We start from the raw sequence: 17,608 nt of genomic DNA, 5'->3' as shown, positions 1-17,608 counted from the left end.
CAAATAAGTCAAATGAAACAGCCACCCAATTGCCTTCCTATAAGTAAGCAGGCTCCAGCATCATGATCTCAACCTGGCTTGCCCTGCCCAAATGCACTTGGGACCAAGAAAAGGTACTACCGTATTATAACCACCCACTAATCGGACATATAAATGGAAAGTCTGCTACTGATGCCTTACAATTAATGCTTATTTTATGGGCACTGTTATCAGAGTATATATAGGATGGGCACTGTACTTACACTTGACAGCTTACCACATGTCTCCATGCAGATTTTCATCGACATCAATGTCTTGCAAATTAAGTACCACAACATGAACAATACCAGGAAGATATTTGAAGTAGAGGGGACAGATGTGATCCATCAATCTTCGTTAGATAATCATGTGTTTCCTCTCACATCTATCTAATATTGTTTTCCATCCATAAGCTGATCATCACATCTTTTTTTATAATTTAAAAACTATATATATAATTTCTTCCAAAGTTGAAGCCCATGCAACACTCATAACCAATGCTATTCTCATAGCTATATTAATGAGCCATTGAAATTGACTACGGTGAAGTAAACTAGTGTTGGAGATATCTCAATTACTGAATTCTCATGCACAATGCCTAGCTTGCGCCTTAGCCCCTTATTGCCATCTCATGGAATGTCATTCATCTGATATAGATCGATGTACAACACTATAAATATAAATATTTACAAAGAGACTAAATTAAAGAACTAATTAATGAGACATCATTATGACTTATTAGGCTTTACTCTAGCTTGTTGGTTGGTAATTGCTAATTACTAAGAGACTTTCATAATCCAATATTTAGAATGCGTATAAGATCATATGCCGAAGAACGCATGTGTGATAATAGGCCTTCCAAAGACATGAGAGAAAGATTAATATAGGGACGAGGTTGCCGAAGTGATTGTCGATGAGGTGTACGAAGGCTTTTATATTTAAAACCCGGCTTCAGTAGTATGTAAATGGGTCCATAGCTCAGTGGTAGAGCATTTGACTGCAGATCAAGAGGTCACCGGTTCGAACCCGGTTGGGCCCTCAATTATTCTTATTTTTTTTATGTCTTTTCTTTTTAACCTTGTTGGCATTCGATCAGAATCTTTAATTCAAAGCTGGAAGCTGATGATGAAGATGGAAAGCCCGGCCGGGTGATCCTGACTACTCCTGAGGTCAAAAGGGGCAGTATTCCCCTCTCTGCAGGGACCCAATCCTGCATATATATATATAGGGTTTATATATCATAGAATATTATCAACCTCCATATAATTAATGTCCTCCAATTCACGATACAAAGTTAATTATATAGTATGTCTCTACAAGAATATTCATGAAGATCAGCATGAACCATTGGGTGCATGAAAAACACTGCATCCTTGAATCATTCTGAATTTCTACTGTTCCATTCACCTCTCTTAAGCAACTTTAGAACAAAAAAACAAAAAAGAGAGAAAAAAAAATCACGGTGTTACATGAACTATGATATATATATATATATAATATCTATCTATGCAGGGACGGAACTGTATACAAGGTTGCCCCCCAGATTTAAAAAAAAAAATTAATATAGTATATAAATAATTATAATTTTTGTTTATATAATTGAAATTGCCCTCCCAATACTCGGACCTCCAAAACTTTTACTCAAATTGTCCCCCCCTCCACTCTAACCTTTCACTTCACCTGACACCCTTAGTCTAGACTCTAACAACTAACTTTTCACTTCACCTGACACTCTTGAGTTTACAATACTCAAAAACAGAAACACCCTCACTCTAACTCTAGACTTTAGTGATCTGACATGTGACTAAGTATTAACTAAACTCAATTTTAATTTGAACAATTCTAACAATGAAAATTACACAGGCTACATAGCCTTTGGCATGTGATTATTCTCACAATTACAATTTACACGATTAATCAATCCATCAACCCATCACCGATACCTCTCTCTTTCTCTACTGCACAACGTCTCTTTAAGTTTTTTTTTTTTTCATTCTCTACAACACTAACGCTAGAGCCAAAACACAAATGCATAGACATAGTTTCCGGTTGATTTTCTCCTTAAGCAGTCTCCACCAGTAATAGTAGATTTACAGTTTCGGGTATGTTAATCTAAACATGTATAGTGTACTGATGTACATTATTATTATTTACTTACAAGAACAACTCTATTTTATTTCCTTCCATCTTCGTTGTTAATGTTCTAAATCCATGGATCTAGAAGTTTATGAATCATGATGATTATAATTTATCTTGAGCCTGACTGCCTGAGCCATTGATGAGCAACATTTTCTTTTCTTTTTGTAATTGTCTCTAGCAAACTACAGAAATCCTAAGGAAAATTATCTTATAAGATGATTTATAGACATGTATTTTTTGTATACAATTTTATGACATATGATTATTGCTTTTCATGTAGTCACGTGCAAAAAACACATATTACTTATACTCATACATACCACACACTTTGTCAATCGCCCCCTAAAAAACACATATAACTTATACAAGTTTGAATTTTTTTTGATGAAATTCTTTTGAATCTCATTCTGATTTCTCTTCCTGCACAATTTGATCATTTCAAAATTAATTATAATACTCAAAGGGAGAAATAGACTCTTAATGAGCTTATTGCTCATTGTGTGCAAGAGGAAGAGAGATTGAAACAAGAAATGACAGAAAGTTCTCACATGGAAGTTTTCCCTCATGGAAATCAAGGCACCAAGAAAAGAAAGAAAAATGATAAAGGTAACTGCGGATGCTAGGAATTCACAACCAATTGTGCAGCAAGAGCATGATAAGGTTTCTGCCTGTTACTTTTGCAAAAATGATGGTATTCAAGATAGTGGGAGTTCACAACCCAGAAATATTGTATTTGAGGAGGAACATATTGAAATACCTCTGAAAAATACTGAGGGTGATGAGATGGTCACACATGTCTTAGTACAGGATGCGGATGCGGATCATCAGATCATTTTTTAGTTGCTTCTAACTAATACAGAAGAACTTGAGCAGCTTCAACAAGAAGTGTCATTAAAGAGATCAAATAAGGAGAAGAGATCAGCAATTTCACATGATTACATTGCTTATCTCTAAGAGCATTAGTTTGATATAGGATTGGAAGATGATCCAATCTCTTACAATCAAGCCAAACAAATTGCTAACTCCCAAAAGTGGATAGGTGCAATGCTAGATGAGCTAAAGTTTATGAAGACCAATGACGTTCAAGACCTTGTCAAATTACTTGACAGTATTAAACTAATTGGTTGTAAATGGGTATTCAAAACCAAGCAAGACTCTAAAGGCAATGTCGAAAGGTATAAAGCACATCTTGCAAAAAGCTTTACTCAAAAGGAAGGCATTGACTATAAAGTGACTTTCTCTCCAGTTTCATTGAAAGACTCTTTTAAAATCATTATGGCACTTATAACTCATTATGATTTTGAGCTTCATCAGATGGATGTAAAAACTTTTTTTTTTTTTAATGGTGACATTTAGGAACGATATATATGATGCAATCAGAGGGCTTTGAGAACAAATAATCGAGTCATTTGGTTTGCAAATTAAAGAAATCCATTTATGGTTTAAAGCAGGCATCTCGCCAATCGTATTGAAAGTTTGATCGAACAGTTTTCTCTTTTGGTTTTAAGGAAAAAAAATTGTGGATCAATGTATTTAACATAAGATCAGTGGGAGCAAATTTATAATTTTGGTGTTATATGTCGATAACATTCTACTGGCAAGTAGTGACATAGGCCTGTTACAGGAAACCAAGAAATTTCTTTCGAAACACTTTGAAATGAAAGATTGTTGGATTCTTAGACTCTGATTTTGCTGGTTGCCTCGATAGTAGAAGATCCACTTCAGGGTATGTTTTCATGTTGGCTGGAGGAGCTGTGTCATGGAAAAATGTCAAATAGACGCTTATAGCTTCTTCTACCATGGAAGCAGAGTTTATTGCTTGCTATGAGGCACCCAATCAAGCAATATGGTTGCGAAATTTTATTACTGGTCTTCAAGTCGTGGATTGTATTGAGAATCCACTAAAGATTTATTGTGATAATAAGGTCGCTGAGTTATTTTCTAAGAACAACAGGAGTTCATTAAAATCTAAACACATTGACAGAAAGTTTCTTGTCTTAAAAGAAAGGGTTCAGAATCATCATGTGTCAATTGAGTACATTAGTACAACTCTCATGTTGTGGATCCGCTCACTAAGGGCTTGCCACCAAGTGTTTAAGGAGCATATTAGAGTTTGTCTGTTATGTACTTGATTTATTTGACACTTATTACGACCGTGTTTTGGTTTATTGATGACTTTAAGATTGCATTTCTTTAAAATTGTGGTAATACATAAGGCTTGAAAGAATGATGTAGGGACCAGTTGGAATTAAACATGATAAATTATCACATTACATGAAATTTTCATGCTACACATCCGTACTTGATCTATTTTGTTGATGATGTTGGTGTTTGTGACCATGGATGGGTCCTGTCATGATAAATGTGACAATGACTGCCATGATTCTATACTAATATTATTCAGTGAACCAGATTGTTTTGAGATGATATCCATAAAATCTGGCAATTGTAGTTTGAGCTCATAATGTTTATAGTGTTTGATTTTTCAGAAAAATTCTTCTATGGACGGTTGGGACGCGTAACACTCGAGGAATCGGCATCCACGTCAGCTAGTATATAAAAAAAATAGAAAATAGACCAAAAGAGAAGAAAGAGTGGGTCTTCGTCTTCATGGGTCTGAAGAACTGCAGAAGAATTGTTGAGGCCGAAGAGAGTCTATACGACATTTCTGTTGGGTCTCTCGTGGGTCTGAAAAATACTTGTTTAAGTTTGTATTTAAAGATCTTCAGTGTTGGGTCTCTCGACCTGCTCTTATTCGTGGGTAGATCTTGCAATAAGGAACCCCATCACAAAAATCACCGCATGAACATATTTCATCTTTAAATAAATGGAATCAGGCATAATCTCTTACAAGTATTTCTCTTTGGGTAATCTTAGAAATGTACTTTGTGACATTGTGGGAAGGTTAGCAAGAATAAAAATCAACCTAAAGGCCAGCAGGAATAAAAATTAACCCAAAGGCAATCGCAAGCTTCTCACTATGGTGGTAAGCATCTTTATCTTCTTTGACTCCCATTCTAAGCTTGCGAAGTGTGCACATGAGCTAATTACACTCCCCAGAGTAAAATCATCCGGCGCAATCCCCTTTCTTTGCATATTACAAAAAATCCTAACAGCTTCTTCACTGTATCCATTTTTACCATAACTCACAAGCATTGCAGTCCATGATACAACATTCTTACTGGTTATTCTCACGAAAACTGCTACTACATAATTTATTCTTTTACACTTGCAATACATGTCAACAAGAGCACCACCCAAAAAGACATTTTTTTCATGATCAGTCCTAATAATATAAGCATGAATCTGCTTCCCTTCTAACAGAGCCAAAAGACCCCCACAAGCCGTCAAGACACTACCAAAAGTAAATTGATCCATAAGTAGACCTTCTGACCTCATTTCTCTTAAAACCTTTACTGCTTCTCTATACATGACGAAGGGTAAACGACGAGGACGAAGGAAAGCTTCGTGGGAAGAAGAAGATGAAGATGAAGGGAGGGAGAGCTTCATGTCAAGGACTATTTGCAGACGAAGGGAGGGAGGTTTCGAGGGAAGGAGGGAGGCATGGGAGGCTTAAGTGGGAAGAAACACAGAGAGGGAGGGAAGACGAAACTGAGGGAGGGAGGGAGAGTTCGAAGTGTCTGGAAGAATTGTTTATTGTCGTGGGAGAGAAATGAACTCAAACGAAACGACACATTTTGCAAACCCCACAAAACGGTGTGTTTCACATGTTCCACATCAGCAGCACTTCCCCCACAGTTACGCACGCCGACTACATTTAGCTTTTTTCTTTTCGAAAATCTATGTGGTTCAAGTGGGAGATTGTTAGCATTATTTAAATTAATGGATCTACATAGATTAGGAATTTCACATTGTACAATTGCCTAATATAAAGTTTGGATAATATTTATATGGTCCAATAAATGTGAACAATAAAGTGACATAACTGGGCCAACACATCTCTTGAAGCCTATGATTTTGGTCAAGTTTTGAGCATAAAGTGGTATGAGCCCAATTCATGTGTAGAGACCAATTAAGGATCTATATAATTCCATTATTTTATGATGGGCAAAATTGGAATTCTGGGTATTTTATAAGGTCATGGTCCTCATTCCAGATTCACTTTCTACTCTACACATCCTGTCATTGTGAGTTTTTTTTTTAGAAAATGAATATTGGACGTGAAAGATCATACCGCTGCGCTCTTCTATCCAATGGCTACCGCTATGCACTCTTTATTATATTTCTACATGGGTTTGACAAGAGATCTAGGTATTATCAAATTTTATTTAAAATCCAACACAGTACTCTAGATCTCTCTATATGTTGATTCATCAATTAGTTTAACCATGCATAATCTGACTGTTAATTTTCTTTCATGTGCTTGTATTGATATACTATAGTACTCATGAGTAATGTTAGATACAATTATGGATTGTGTAAAAGTCGTGTATTCCTTTTAAAAAAGAGAAGGTCCACTATTAAAAAGTTCTTTTTTTTTTTTTTTACGTGGGTCTCATATTTACTCAATTTTTTTTAAATGGAATGCACAGTGCTTACGCAACCCATGACTGCAAATATTATTTCTCTTCGACCAATTAATAGATCATAATCATGTGCTAGTCATGATCAGCCAATGATCGATTGGGACTCGATCCAGTCATAGTGGTAGGTCAAAATCTTGTTTAAGTAATTATTTCATGCTTCTCATGGATGCCGGCTGATATTCTCCTCTCATAATCCTTTCATTAATAACATTAATATACCATTAAAACCTATATATATATATGGCACGTATATAACTTCTTCACGTACGAGTAACTGTTCACATGCATGAAATGACTTCATGATCATGATCAATGACAAAAGCCATGCATCAATCATAGTACTTGTTGTCGGTTCTTAATTTCCTTGAGCTAGCAGCATGCATGTGACAGTTCAACCAATATATATGCTGCTATTTTGTGTCTTTATTTTGTATTCATCTGCAAACAGCAGGGCACCTACAAAACATTACATGATGAACGAACCAAGGGAAAGCAGTGCATCAAGTGAGGTACTGTCTATATATATATATATATATGCAGATTCATATGGCTAGTGTAGTAGATATTGTCGAAGCATGCATGTCGGTCGCTAGCTATCTTCTGGCGATTCTGCCAGTACTGGTGTGCCATTGTACAATTTAAATTGCATCTTCTTCATACTTCATGAAAAAAAAAAATGTCCAATAATATTGTCACGGGTGTTTGGTTTTTTTTTTTTTTTTCAACATTAATCATGCAGTGCCGCATGTTACGTCCGTATATTCCACAAGTAATTTTTCAGTTGAGGAACATGTTTTGCAAATCCAAGATGTATATATACATAATTGTCCCTATAATTAGTCTTTAGAAGAAAAGTAAATTCATTAGGAAAATACTCAACCTTTTATAAATAAATAAAAATAATAATAATAATAACAATAATAATAATAAAATCTTATTTTCTTAAAAATATTTATACGAGAGTTACCCCATTCAACACGAACGAATTCCACTCGGACAAGACCGTACGAGCGAAAGTCATAAGGGTGTACGAACGAATTAAAAAGAAGGCTTTTTCACGTTTATGGTCACTCATCTCTTTTTTTAACTTTTGATTTGTTTGGGCCACTCAATATGAAACACGTCCTACGTCGTGCATGGAGGCCCCACTAATGAAATGGTGCATACGAAGAGGATTCTTTTCCCTATGTTCGGCTTAAGCCCAAGCTACTCGGGCCGGATGAATAACCTTCCTTTAGATCCACCTCGGTTGAAGAGGGGGGAAAAACGAAAAACTCCTCTTTAAATTTTAATTATAAAAAAAGTGAAAATCAGCATCTATATTATCACTTTATTAAAACAAAAGAAAATGAGTTTTTTTTTTTTCAATTTTCTTACTTTTCTCAAGATATTTCTTAAAATTAATGAATTAAAAAATATAGTTGAAAAAAATGTTGATATGGGCGTGAACATATAAAAATCAAAAGAAATACTAGGTCTATAAAGAGATTTTATAAAAGATTTATAAATTGATGTACTTAAATATAATACATTAAATCTATTTTATGGAAAAGAAAAATTATAATTAAATTTATTTCAACAAGTCCCATTAATAATTTAATTTTATGAAAGGAAAATGTTGGGAGACAGAATAAGTCGTGTACCTTATTTAAAAGAGAAAATATATTTGAAATCGTAAATTGTGTAATTGTCGCGTAATCGCTTTGAAAAAATATGAGATCTACATGAAAAAAATTATTTTTTTTAATAGTGGACTTCACTCTTAAATGATATTTATAATTACTGAGATAAATGATATTTATAATCGTGGACTTCACTCTTAAAAAATTACACACTTCATGGTTGTATGTGGAATTATTGAGATAAATGATATTTATAATCGTGAATATGTAAGTGCCGCGCAACTCTTTTGAAAAAAATGAGCAAATAAGAGACTCATATGAAAAAAAAAATTTAATTTTTTAGTAATGCTACATATAATTATGAAGTGTGCAAGTGTCGTGCAGTCGCTTTGAAAAAAAATAAGATCTATTATTAAAAAATTAATTCTTTCTATGTAGATATCGTATTCATTATTATTTTTTTAAATAATTATATAGCGCTTACACATTTACAATTATAAATATCATTTCCCTTTTAAATGACATAGAAAGGTGAGCATAATGCCCGACGTAATTTCATCCCATGCATGAATCCACGATAATGGGAACTGCCGAAGTTTGAAATCCTATAAAAAAAGTATAGTCTATTTACGACTAATTCCGTGCCGTTATTCATGCCCCCCAATAAAACATCATTTATATGATTTGTCCCGCAATTAACTGAATGAAAAATCGAATTGAGTACGTACGTACGTACATAGAACACTATAATTTACTTATTAATTAATAGACCCTGCAGCCACGTTAAGAATAATATATAAATAATTAAATTTATCACTTTTCATGGACTTAACTTTTAAAATAAATAGTAATTCACATAATCATATCAAAGTAAATGTCATGATTTCAAATCTTAACTCTATAATTATCTTTTAATTTTAGAACAAGTGATAATTTTACAATCCCTTTATTTTTTTTTCCTTTAATTCTTTGTTGAAGGAAACAGATATATATATGTATATATATATACAAGTTTTTAAAAATTATTATCAAATTTTTTAATATTGGCCAGTATTATATATGTCATTGAGAGACAAGAAAAGACACTCCAATTTCTTGCATTCATTTCTTGCTTGAAAATAATTTATAAGAAGCTTATAAAGAGCTACACATAAAGTGAATGATTTTATATTATTTATAAGAGTGAATTTATCAAACATGATTAGATACTCAATAAATCTTATATGTACACACTTAATTATGAATCTCTCTAGCTATTTTAAATCCTATAATTTAAACATGAGTTTCTGGGAATATAAATCCAGGTTAAAATTAATGTGTCACTTGACCCACTAGCTTATGAATAGCATAAAAAAAAAAAATACTTTAGCCGTAAAAAGATTTGATCATAAAAATAAATTTATAAATTGACGTGGTTTGATATGATAAATTAGATGTAAACTAGATCATACTTCTCGTAGCAGCTCTAGCATTTAAAATTTCTTTATGCAATAATTTGTGTCCTACACGGCTTTCTAATCTATTGATCGATCGCGACCTACTCACGGCTTAATTCAGCTCTAATTAATTAGGAGCTTAAAGGCCCTATTTATCTAAAGAAAGGTACACATCCCTACCAGAAATTGAAAGTTTTTAGCCCAATGAATAGATTAAAATATTCTATAATTGTTTTACTCAAATATTGTTTAACAATTCGAATAACACTATATAATATGTAGATACCGTTACGATAAATATTGAGGTCCATATATATTGTCCACGACAGCATATAATTATACATATCTTTCCATATTAATGTAGATCATAGTCTTTCAGTTATAATCAATTGTAGAAAATTTGATCAACTCCAATAATCAGTTTGCATGATATTCTTGCGATGCAGAAGAGAACAAAATTTAGAAAATTAAAGCTAGCTGATCTTTTGCGGAACTTGCATATATGTCTTCAAATGCATGCATTTATTGCACGTGTCGTGGCATGCATGGATTCTACTGCATGCATACAAACCAAGCATTAATGGATCCGCCACTGGTAGCGGCAGTCATGCAAGTTGACCAGCTAACAGACATCTTCTGCATGTGGGGTATGTCATTTACAAATTGCAGAGACGTAATTTGATCGGGATCAGCGGCCATCTTTAGGGTCACACCAACGACTAGAACTTGCACTAACATCTAAAGTAATTAGCTTCAATATAATAGCAACCTAATTTATTTCTTTTATGTTGAAAATTCAACCAGGGACTGTTCCACGCGGCCCCGGGCCTTCCCCTTTTCCAAATCATGTACAGTACTTGCGCGCGATATTCATTGAAGAGATTATATATAAATATGCTCCTAACTATCCAGGAAGTTTCTAACGCAGCATTCCAGCTAGCTAGCTCGTACGTTAGAGAATTAGCACAAGTTCTCTACGGTAGTTGGCCAGTACTACCTTAATTTACAAAAACGATCGAGCTATATATTTATTTCAGGCCTCCGCCGGTATCTACTTTTTCAACAGATCAACTGTGCCATGGCGGCCTCTAATATTAGCTTGAAGAGTACCCTGGCAATCCTGGCTCTTGTGATTGCCTTCTTTGTGCAAGGCACGCTAGGTACGTATAATATATACATATATGGGCACTCATGATATTTTTCTTAACGCGGCTACAAAGATTGGATTTATGCATGATTTCTTTCATTCTAATTTGAAGTTAATTATGCTGGTCATGGGTACGTAATTTGCATGCAGGAGGAATAACATGTGAGCATCTAGACCAGGAAACATGTGCGTTCGCGGTGTCATCCTCAGGCAAGCGTTGCGTGCTTGAGAAGCATGTGAAAAGGAGCGGAGAGGAAGCATACACATGCCGTGCATCGGAAATTGACGCCGACAAATTGAATGACTTGATCGAGACTGAACAGTGCATCAAAGCCTGTGGGCTTGACCGAAAAACACTTGGAATCTCATCGGATTCTCTCTTAGAGTCTCGCTTCACCGAAAAGCTTTGCTCACCTCAGTGCTACGAGAGCTGCCCTAACGTTGTTGATCTATACTTCAATCTTGCTGCTGGTGAAGGTAATTAATTAAGATCAAATTAATTATATTTTCCAGCGAAGCTAATAAGCAATATTATCGCTACCAGCTTAATCATATGTAGGAATTTATTAACATGAGTTTCTTTCTTATTTTGGGTACTGCGTAGGTGTGTTTCTTCCCAAATTATGTGAAGTACAAACAAATAATCCAAGGAGAGGGATGTCCGAGTTCCGGAGCTCTGGTTTTGTTGCACCAGGACCCGTGAAATCTGCCAAGTTCACAATTGCACCAATAGTTGCACCAGCACTTGCTCCACTCTAGAGGAAAAATTTATAACAATATATATATAGTATATGCATGCAATATTACAGAGTATATATATTATGTTTTAGGTGCGTGACATGCATGAATAATGAAGTCAGTACGCCAAGGGATGATCAGTAGCTAGCTTGCACCACCATTTTAATATGGCGTGTGCATTTAGTTACGAGCCAGCTTAATGGGTGTACGTGCTCTTCAAATCAATAAGCTAGGCCGGTGTGTACGTACGTAAGGCCTGCTCATACAGTCATATATAATACTCGTCGTTTGTAGGTTGATTAGGCATTTAATTACAATTAATATACTATTATACGTAGAAGATTATAATTGTGTGTGGTTTCAATATTTCACGGCCTTTGTGTGATTTATTATATGGTTTGGAAATAAAGAAATTAAAAAATGGTTTGTCAATATATAGTAATGATTTATCTTGTCCATAAATTTATTGATTTCCGGTCCGTCATGATGATGATGATGATGATCCACATATAATGAGATATATACGATCTCATATATAATTACATGAATATTACAGTTCGTACTCCGTCTGATATTAAATGGAAATAATTAGGAGAAACACGTACGTCTTCTTCCTCCATATATAGACGCGCGGCAGCTTCATGATCATTCCACGATATTATATGAGGGATAATTGGGAAAATTAATCCAATTGATTTTTATTGAAACTGGCTAATCATGATCGACTGATCATCAATATGAAGTAATCTAAAGCTAGAGTATTACTTTAGTTATTATACTTCATTAATCAAATTAATTAATGAAAACAAATCTATTTTAGGAAAAAAAATAAGGCAATAAATTAAATATATATATATATATATATATATAATATTAGCTTTAGTTCAAACGCCTAATTTCCAATACAAGCACTTTGACCTCTCCGTCCATTTATATTAAGAGAAATGATATTTATAGTTGTGGACTGTATAAATACTGCACAATCCCTTTATAAATAGTGAATAAATATAGGATTAATATGAAAAAAATTAATTTTTTAATAGTGGAGTCCAATCTTTTTCGAAAAGATTACGCAATACTTATAACACACTCCATAACTATATAGAGCATTACTAGTACTCCTAGCCTTCATGCATGTGAAATATTGTTTGATCTAAAGGTTATTCGATACATGATTTTACTAATTTTGAGTTTTATTTTTTAGAAAAAGAAAGCTGATCAAACAATTAAATAATTATAATAATTATGTTATTCCTAGTAATTAATTATAATGATTTACAATAATAATTTTTTTTTGTTTGGATTAAATTATATACTAATTACGTCCCTCTCTGCATCCGCATCCTTCTCTACATCTTGACAATAAAATTACAGCAAAATCAAGACACTACCAAAAATATATAAACATGAATCTGCTTCCCTTCTTCCAGAGCCAGAAGACCCCCACAAGCCATCAAGACACTACCAAAAGTAAATTGATCCATAACTAAACCTTCTGACCTCATTTCTCTTAAAACCTCTACTGCTTCTCTATACCTGAGGAAGGGTAAACGGTGAAGATGAAGGGAGGCTTCGTGGGAATAAGAAGATGAATACGAAGGGAGGGAGAGCTTCGTGTCAAGGACTGTTTGCGGACGAAGGGAGGGAGGCTTTGAGGGAGGGAGGGAGGGGAGGCTTCAGAAGAAACGCAGAGAGGGGGGAGGGGGCGGGGGAAGGTGAAACTGAGGGAGGGAGGGAGAGTTCGAAGGGTCTGGAATAATTGTTTGTTGTCGTGGGGGAGAAATGAACTCAAATGAAACGAAACGTTCTGCAAACCCCACAAAACGGTGTGTTTCACATGTTTCACATTAGTAGCGCTTCCCCCGCAGTTACGCACGCTGACTGCATTTAACTTTTTTCTTTTCAGAAATCTATGTGGTTCAAGTGGGAGATTGTTAGTATTATTTAAATTAATGGACCTATATAGATTATGAATTCCACATTGTATAATTGTCTAATATGTTTGGATAATATTTGTAAGGCCCAATAAATGTGAACAATAAAGTGACATAATTGGGCCAACACATCTCTGGAAGCCTGTGATTTTGGTCAGGTTTTGAGCGTAAAATGGTAGGAGCCCAATTCATGTATAGAGACTCATTAAAGATCTATATAATTCCATTGTTTTATGATGGGAAAAACTAGAATTCTGGGTGTTATATAAGGTCATGGTCCCCATTTCAGATTCACTTTCTACTCTACACATCCCATCATTGCGAGTTTTTTTTTAGAAAATGAATATTGGACGTGGAAGATCATACCGCTGCGCTCTTCTATCCAATGACTACCGGTATGCACTTTTATTATATTTCTACATGGGTTTGACAAGAGATCTAGGTGTTATCAAATTTTATTTAAAATCCAACACAGTACTCTAGATCTCTCTATATGTTGATTCATCAATTAGTTTAATCATGCATAATCTGACTGTTAATATTCTTTCATGTGCTTGTATTAATATACTATAGTACTCATGAATAATGTTAGATACAGTTATGGATTGTGCAAATGTCATGTATTCTTTTTAAAAAAGAGCAGGTCCACTATTAAAAAGTCCTTTTTTTTTATGTGGGTCTCATATTAACTCAATTTTTTTTAAAAGGAATGCACGGCACTTACGCAATCCATGACTGCAAATATTATTTCTCTTCGACTAATTTATAGATCATAATCATGTGCTGGTCATGATCAGCCAATGATCGATTGGGACTCGATCTAGTCATAGTGGTAGGTCAAAATCTTGTTTAAGTAATTATTTCATGCTTCTCATGGATTCCGGCTGATATTCTCCTCTCATAATCCTTTCATGAACAACATTAATATACCATTAAAACCTATATATATATATATATGGCATATATATATAATATATATGGCACGTATATAATTTCTTCACGAGTAACTGTTGATCACATGCATGAAATGACTTCATGATCATGATCAATGACAAAAGCCATGCATCAATCATAGTACTAGTTCTCGGTTCTTAATTTCCTTGAGCTAGCATGCATGTGACAGTTCAACCAATGAGAAAACCTTAGGACCGGTTGGGCTGATAACCTACAAATAACAGCCCTCAAATAATTGGTTGCCATGTAGGCTTCACAACTTAGTGATGGTGTGACCGCACTTCACCTGATTCCTCGCCATCCACAGCCCCTCTCGCACAAAAACTCTTTGTTCACTTACAGTAAAGTACAAATTATTTTCAGTTTTTGTTACTCAAAAACATTCAAATCAGTGAACTTGAATTTATCCTTCTCTTTTCCTCAGTTTCTGAGATACCAAAAAGAGATTAACAAAACCCAGTACCTTGGCCGTAAAATCGTATATGGATTTGGAAGAATCTTCAGCCATACTCTGAGGAGGAGAAGGAGCATATGGGTTTCCGTAGATGTACAAGAAAGCGATACCCAGAAAGTGAACAGAGACCCAGTTGGTGAATTTCAACAATTGCAGTGCCTCTCCTCGCCGAAGCAAGATCAAGCCCCTCCCCCTACCTCTCCTTCTGAAGCATTAAAATCAAAGATATGCAGCCAGAGACTCTTCAAGGAGCTTCAAAAAAAAAGAAGTTCTGAAAACGAAACCTTTGCTTTTTCTGAAGCCCCCCGAAAAACTAGGATAAAAAGGATGTTAACTTCCTCTCCAAAATACAGTCTTCTTCTTTTTCTTTTTTTTTTGGAAGCTGGGGAATTTTTACGGATTGAGCTTTGCATAATTTTTCTTGAGGCGGACGCCTAAGAACATTCCTCCCTTTCTGAGCAGTTTCACGGCGAAACCTCAGAGAGCAGACACAGTTTCTTTGGGAACCCAAAAGGAAACAACAGACGACTCGCCAGGAAATGAAGAACTTTGGTAACAACTTGCGGTAAACCTTTTTTAACTGTTCGCCTAAAGAAAAAAGCTGGGAGGAGGGTGGGTTTCGCGGGATGTAGGCGAAATTCAAATGGGAAGAGAAGAAAAACAACGATGATGCACAATGATTGAAAAACAAAAAAATCCACGTCGGTGTGCAATGGTGAGTTTGGAATCGAATCGAGGCGGAAGGGAGGGGATCTGGTTACCTAGGTTTGTGATTTGCTGTGGGTGCATCTATTCTCTATTTGGTGAGATATCTGATGTGGCAACTAATAATAGGAGGGCTGCTTCTCTAATAAAAACAGCCAGACCGCTCCAAAGCGGCTTTGTCAACCAATATATATGCTGCTATTTTGTGTCTTTATTTTGTATTGATCATCTGCGAACAGCAGGGTACCTACGAAACATTACATGATGAACGAACCATGGGAAAGCAGTGCATCAAGTGAGGTACTGTCTATATTATATATATATATATATATGCAGATTCATATGGCTAGTGTAGTAGATCTTGTCGAAGCATGCATGTCGGTCGCTAGCTATCTTATGGCGACTCTGCCAGTACTGGTGTGCCATTGCACAATTTAAATTGCATCTTCTTCATACTTCATGGGGAAAAAAGATGTCCAATATTGTCACGGGTGCTCGGTTTTTTTTTTTTCAACATTAATCATGCAGTGCCGCATGTTACGTACGTCCGTATGTAATTTTTCAGTTGAGGAACATGTTTTGCAAATCCAAGATGTATATATACATAATTGTCCTTATAATTAGTCTTTCGAAGAAAAGTAAAATTCATTGGGAAAATACTCAACCTTTTATAAAAAATAAAATAATAATAATAATAATAATAATAATCTTATTTTTTTAAAAATATTTATACGAAATTTACCCATTTTAAACGTTAGACTTGAGAAAAATGCTCATATGGGCGTGAACATATTAAAATCAAAAGAAATGTTATGTCTATAAAGAAATTTTATAAAATTAAAATGCACAAATTGATGTAATTAAATATAATACATTAAATCTATTTTACCGAAAAGAAAAATTATAATTAAATGTATTTCAACAAGTCTGTTGTGAATCCCATTAAGTGGGCTGGGCCCAATGAATAAAAAGTGGTTTAGTGGTCCATGGGCCTAGTTAATGTTTAGTTAGAATTCGGCCCATGGCCTTAGTTGACTATACTGAATTAGATCATCTTCTAGTATATACGGGAGAGGAGGGAATCGTTGTGGGGATCGAGAATATTTGGCTGAAATAGTATGTTAATTTCATTTTGGAGGAATTGGGGACTCGAATACCCCAAGGCGTAGCCATTATTTTTATCTCTCTTATTCTTGATTCTTTTTTTAATGTTTATATTAATGTTCTTTTCATTAGGTTCCTAACAATTGGTATTTAGAGATAACGATCCATGGAGGATGAACTATTTTTCGAGCAGCAACCAGAGGCCTTACAGCTGCGGGTAGACGCTAATGACAAGAGTCTTTAGGGGTTTAATAACAGTTTTAACAACTTGATAGATATGATGCTTCATTGGGTGGAAACGGTAGACGCTAATGACAAGAGTCTTTAGGGGTTTAATAACAGTTTTAACAACTTGATAGATATGATGCTTCATTGGGTGGAAACGCAGAACAATATTACTAATCAGTACGATGTTATGGAAAAATTAGTGAGATTAAAGGTTAGGAAACGAAGGTCAGCAGTTGTTGAATACCAGGTGGACGAAGAAGAATCTAAGTTTGTTGTTGAGTGTCTTGGAGGAAATGTCACAATTGGCGAAGACTTCGGCTAAAAAAAATTAGTGGAAGAGAAAGAAGTAGTTACGGCTTCAATTGATGATTCACAACCATTGATAGTGCAAGAAGAAAATGGAATCGTAAAAAAAAATGGTGTAGATATGGTTGTAACTCCTGATGGTGCCGAAAATGGAGCAAAGGATGAAGATGTAATTGTGGAGAAAGGAAAAGAAAAGGCAACAGCGATGGAGGTCGATGAGTTTGTGGTGGCTCTTTCTGAGGATGACTCAAAGGGCTTTTCAACATCATTCCATTT

At 34.9% G+C, this 17,608-nt stretch overlaps 2 protein-coding genes and 1 non-coding gene across 3 annotated transcripts; 2 read left to right on the top strand and 1 right to left on the bottom strand.

Annotated features, from left to right (window-relative positions):
* Positions 1-985: 985 nt before the first annotated feature.
* On the top strand, positions 986-1,057 carry TRNAC-GCA. The gene has a single exon. It is a non-coding gene; the product is annotated as a tRNA-Cys (tRNA).
* A 4,049-nt stretch (positions 1,058-5,106) lies between these two features.
* On the bottom strand, positions 5,107-5,667 carry LOC108996753 (putative pentatricopeptide repeat-containing protein At1g68930). The gene has a single exon (XM_018972771.2). The coding sequence runs from the start codon at positions 5,665-5,667 to the stop codon at positions 5,107-5,109; it is 561 nt and encodes a 186-aa protein (XP_018828316.2).
* Positions 5,668-10,669: 5,002 nt separating this feature from the next.
* Positions 10,670-12,013, top strand: LOC108996744. Its single transcript, XM_018972765.2, has 3 exons — positions 10,670-10,922; positions 11,060-11,386; positions 11,514-12,013. The coding sequence occupies exons 1-3, from the start codon at positions 10,841-10,843 to the stop codon at positions 11,666-11,668; spliced, it is 564 nt and encodes a 187-aa protein (XP_018828310.2). The 5' UTR covers positions 10,670-10,840; the 3' UTR covers positions 11,669-12,013.
* Positions 12,014-17,608: the final 5,595 nt, after the last annotated feature.

Source organism: Juglans regia, chromosome 10 (genome assembly GCF_001411555.2).
Source record: "Juglans regia cultivar Chandler chromosome 10, Walnut 2.0, whole genome shotgun sequence".
NCBI classification, from domain to species: Eukaryota; Viridiplantae; Streptophyta; class Magnoliopsida; order Fagales; family Juglandaceae; genus Juglans; species Juglans regia.
Note: the sequence above shows the minus strand (reverse complement) of the source record. Positions and strands in the feature narration are given on the sequence as shown.